The sequence below is a fragment of the Verticillium alfalfae genome, genomic scaffold (assembly GCF_000150825.1).
Source record: "Verticillium alfalfae VaMs.102 supercont1.1 genomic scaffold, whole genome shotgun sequence".
Classification (NCBI taxonomy): Eukaryota; Fungi; Ascomycota; class Sordariomycetes; order Glomerellales; family Plectosphaerellaceae; genus Verticillium; species Verticillium alfalfae.
Window position 1 is genome coordinate 3894685 of NW_003315038.1, and position 4417 is coordinate 3899101.

At 58.1% G+C, this 4417-nt stretch overlaps 3 protein-coding genes across 3 annotated transcripts in view; 2 read left to right on the plus strand and 1 right to left on the minus strand.

Moving 5' to 3' along the window:
- Positions 1-231, plus strand: part of VDBG_01187 (conserved hypothetical protein) — a gene marked incomplete at both ends in the record, with an annotated part of 1568 nt that extends 1337 nt beyond the window's left edge. Inside the window, one exon of the mRNA XM_003009458.1 lies at positions 109-231. Coding sequence (XP_003009504.1) covers positions 109-231 — 123 coding nt within the window. The remainder of the gene's footprint in view (positions 1-108) is intronic.
- A 433-nt stretch (positions 232-664) lies between these two features.
- VDBG_01188 (bifunctional aminoacyl-tRNA synthetase) lies at positions 665-2445 on the minus strand (the record flags this gene model as incomplete). Its single annotated transcript, XM_003009459.1, has 3 exons — positions 665-1031; positions 1149-1907; positions 1964-2445. The coding sequence occupies 3 exons, from the start codon at positions 2443-2445 to the stop codon at positions 665-667; spliced, it is 1608 nt and encodes a 535-aa protein (XP_003009505.1).
- A 596-nt stretch (positions 2446-3041) lies between these two features.
- VDBG_01189 (T-complex protein 1 subunit alpha) lies at positions 3042-4243 on the plus strand (the record flags this gene model as incomplete). Its single annotated transcript, XM_003009460.1, has 3 exons — positions 3042-3215; positions 3286-3371; positions 3455-4243. The coding sequence occupies 3 exons, from the start codon at positions 3128-3130 to the stop codon at positions 4241-4243; spliced, it is 963 nt and encodes a 320-aa protein (XP_003009506.1).
- Positions 4244-4417: the final 174 nt, after the last annotated feature.

Sequence of the window (4417 nt, forward strand, 5' to 3'; positions counted from 1 at the left end):
CCGAGGGGCTTCGACGGCCGGGCGGAGGCGAGCTTTGGGCCGGCGGGCGACTTTGACCACGGCAGCGCCAACAACGTCGACATCATCACAAGCTTCATCTGTGGACAGCTGGGCTCACGGTGCGGCGCCGGCGAGGCCACCGTCGCTGCTTGCGAAGATGGTGCTGCTGCTGCGAGTGGGTTGGAGGGGGAACAGGCTGCTCAGGCTTTCAACTCTGCGCTCGGACTGTAAGGTGGAAAGATTGCCGGCCATTGTTGCAATGGGGAAGTGAAGTGACATAGGAGAGAGAAGATTAGTCTGAAGAGATCTGCTTTGCGCTCGATCGGCTTTGCTGCGATGATTACAACGTGACATGTTGTGCCTTTGTACTATTTAGCCTCGAGGTGATAGGGTTACGATGGGCACGTGTCGTCTACTTGCCACAAAACATATGGAACGGATTTTTCTTCCTGTATGAACTCTAACAACATCTCTTGACATGTCTTCTTCTTTCACCCGCCCTCAGCCAGAGGATGAACAAATTCCGCCATCGTGGTCTCATAATCCGAGTCATGCCGCATTTGATGGATATCCCCGGAACTCCCAAACATCCCCTGTGTACCAGAAACAACCTCATGTCCCCGCTCTCACCATCGTCGTCACCCGCCTTGCCGTCGTCGCACACTTAGTAGCTCCTGCCGAACATGACCCACTTCTTGGCGTGACTGGAGCACTCGGGGTTGAGACACTTGGTCTCGCCCTCGACGAGCCCCTCGGGCTGCTCAAAGGGAATGCAGAGACTCTTCATGCCCATTGTGGGAGCACGCTTGCCCTCGGGAAGAGCCTCATTCTCAGGGCTCGAGTTTGTGGTCATCTCCTTGATGCGGTCCTCGCACTTGCCGTCAAGGCAGAAGGGAATGATGACAACATTCTTGGCATCAAGAGCGGGGACAACCTCGTCCCAGTTGGTCAGCTTGAGGCGGTGCTCGCGGAAGGACTTCTCAGCCTTGGTGTAGAGGTCGGACTGGATCGTCTCGAGCAGCTCGGGGGACCTTGGTGGCCAGGTCGGCGATGGGGATCTGGGCCCTTCTCACCAGTGTCGCGACGAGCGTAGCTGACTTGCTCCTTGCAGCGTCCTTTGGGACCGTACTCGAGACGCAGGGGCACACCGCGCAGCTCCAGTCGTTGAACTCCAGGCGGGGGTGTAGCACCGGTGGTCGGACTCGGTGCGCACACCGGCCTTCTTCAGCGGGTGGCGGATGTCCTCGACGCCCTCCTCGAGCTTCTTGCGGTCCTCGGCGGCCAACTTGGCCGTGATGCCTACGGGGATGACAATGGCCTGAATCTTGGCGATGCGAGGGGGCAGAACAAGACCCTTGTCGTCACCGTGGATCATGACCATGACACCGATGACACGAGTCGACAGACCCCACGAGTTTTGCCAGACGTGAATGTGGTTGCCCTTGTTGACGGGGTCCTCCACAGTAATGTCAAACATCTTGCTGAAGTTCTGGCCCAAGCAGTGAGACGTGGCACCCTGGATGCCACGGCCGTTGGATGGGATGTAGCCCTCGACGGTGGTAGTATAGAAACCACCAGCAAACTTCTCGTTCTCCGTCTTCGTTCCGCGAACGACGGGGACAGCGAGGAGCTGCTCGTACACACCAGCGTAGAGCTCGAGAATCTCAAGAACCTCCTTGCCGGCGAGCTCCTCCGTCAGATGCGCTGTGTGACCCTCTTGCCACAGGAACTCCCTGGTGCGCAGGAAGGGGGTGGTCTGCTTGGCTTCCCAGCGGACGACCGAGTTCCACTGGTTCAGACGGAGAGGGAGGTCGCGATGGCTTCGGATCCACTTGGAGTAGTAGGGGTACATGACGGCTTCGGAGGTAGGGCGGACGGCCACGGGAACCTCGAGGTCCTTGTCGCCACTGTACAAAGGCATGTCAGCAGAGTGTGGGGATTGCGCCGATGGGAAGATTCTTACGCCTTGGTAACCCAGGCCAGCTCAGGGGCGAATCCCTCGACGTGGTCCTTCTCCTTCTCCAGCGACTTGGACGACAGGAAAATGGGGAAGCTCGTCTCCTCGACACCCATGAGCTCGATCTTGTCGGAGAACCACTTGCGAATGGCGCTCCAGATGTACATGGAGGCGGGGCGCAAGATAAAAAAGCCGGCAATCTCGTTGTAGTACTCGACCATCTCGGCCTTGAGGACGACCTCCTGGTACCAAGCAGAGAAGTCCTCGCTCTTGGAGACGGTGATGCCGATGATGTCGTCCGTCTTCTTGCCACCAACGACGGGGAGCGAGGCCTGTTTGGCGGCCTTTGCAGCCTTATCGGCGGCCATCTTGGCCTGCTTCTCAGCCTTCTTGAGAGCGCTCTTGGAGGGACCGGCAGGGGCGGCGGGCTGGTCCCCCTGGGCGGCCTGAGCCTGCTGCTCCTGGGGCTTCTGCTCGGAATCGGCCATTGCAATCAAGGATGGATACGATGGTCGAGTGTTGTCGTTGGAAGAGATAAGAATGTAGAGAGGCGGCAAGAAAAGGGACGCCCAAGGGAGGACTGAGTCACCGGTATACACACGCGATGGAGGGGGGGGGGGAAGAAGGGGAATGATTTGGGCAGCGGGAGGTTTACTACGATGTGCCTTGGCCCCTCCCCTCCACTGTACGAGGAGGTCCCTCAATAAAAGTTGCCCCGCACCAGAAACAGAAACACGGCAGGAGCCACCGCACGAAAAAGGGCCTGGCCCAAATGATCAGGGCCCCTGGACGCGCCTGCCCGCTGCCCGCTCAAGGCTGTGCGTCGCATTGAGGGGTACTGTGGCTTGAACCTTTATCGCCCAATCAGCTGTGCTCAATGGGAAGGCGGTGAGTGTCAAGCATCAGCCACATCCCGCCGGCATCAGGAAGAACTGCCCGACCGAAAAAAAGTTGCTGCTGCCAGGCGGCACACAGTCCGTAGCGGCACCAGGAGCTTCCATCGCCGTCCAGGCACAGAGACAGAATCGACCTTGAACCAGGAGATCCCACCCACCCCCCCTTCAGCATAGCACCGGGCATCACGAAAAATCCGAGCTTGCTTCCCCACGACAACCGACGTCGGCAGTCCATTCCATCACCCATTATCGGATTTCCTGCACACCTTGAACGATGGCGTCCATGTTCGAGCAGTCCGGGAGCGGTACCCTGTTCCTCGGCGGCCAGAAGATCTCTGGCAGTGATATCAGAGACCAGAACGGTAGGCTCGCAACTTGCATCTCCGTGATGCCTCTTTCTTTTCCTTTTTTGCTGACGTTTTTTTCTTTCAGTCCTTGCGACCCAGGCCATTGCGAATGTCGTCAAGAGCTCCTTCGGCCCCAGCGGCCTCGACAAGATGATGGTCGACGACATTGGTGTATGCCTTCCCCTGGCTCGCTGCTGACCAACCCCCCTCCTCCCCTCCCCTGGACGTTGAGCTGAGCTGACCCGTTCCCCCAGGACGTCACCGTCACCAACGACGGCGCGACCATTCTCAGCCTCCTCGACGTCGAGCACCCTGCCGGCAAGATCCTCGTCGACCTGGCGCAACAACAAGACAAGGAGGTCGGCGATGGAACCACATCGGTCGTGCTCATCGCGTCTGAGCTGCTGCGGAGGGGCAACGAGCTCATGAACAACAAGATTCACCCGACCACCATTATTACTGGTTACAGGCTCGCCCTGCGCGAGGCGGTCAAGTACATGAACGAGAACATCAGCACCAAGGTTGAGAACATCGGCCGCGACTCCCTCATCAACATCGCCAAGACGTCCATGTCCAGCAAGATCATCGGCGCCGATTCCGACTTCTTCGCCAACATGGTCGTTGACGCCATGCAGTCCGTCAAGACGACCAACAACCGCAACGAGAGCAAGTACCCCGTCAAGGCTGTCAACATCCTCAAGGCCCACGGCAAGGGTGTCCTCGAGTCGGTCCTCATCAAGGGCTACGCCCTCAACTGCACAGTCGCCTCCCAGGCCATGCCCACCAGAATACAAGATGCTAAGATTGCCGTTCTCGACATGAACCTCCAGAAGGAGCGCATGAAGCTCGGCGTCCAGATCACCGTTGACGATCCCCGGGGGCTCGAGCAGATCCGCGCACGCGAGGCTGGCATGGTGATCGACAGGGTGGAGATGATTCTCAAGGCCGGGTGCCAATGTCATCTTGACTACCAAGGGCATCGACGACCTCGTGCTGAAAATGTTTGTCGAGAGTGGCGCCCTGGGTGTGAGGCGTTGGTATAAAGGAGGATCTGCGTTCGTATCGTTAAGGGTACCGGAGCCCACCCTTCTCAGCACTCTCTCCGAACTCATTTTTTATTATTATTTCTACTCCGTCATAGGTGCGGGCAAGCCGAGGAGGGTGGTTTAGGAGAGTTTCTCTGATTGACTATTTTTTTCTTTAGTTATCTTTTCCAG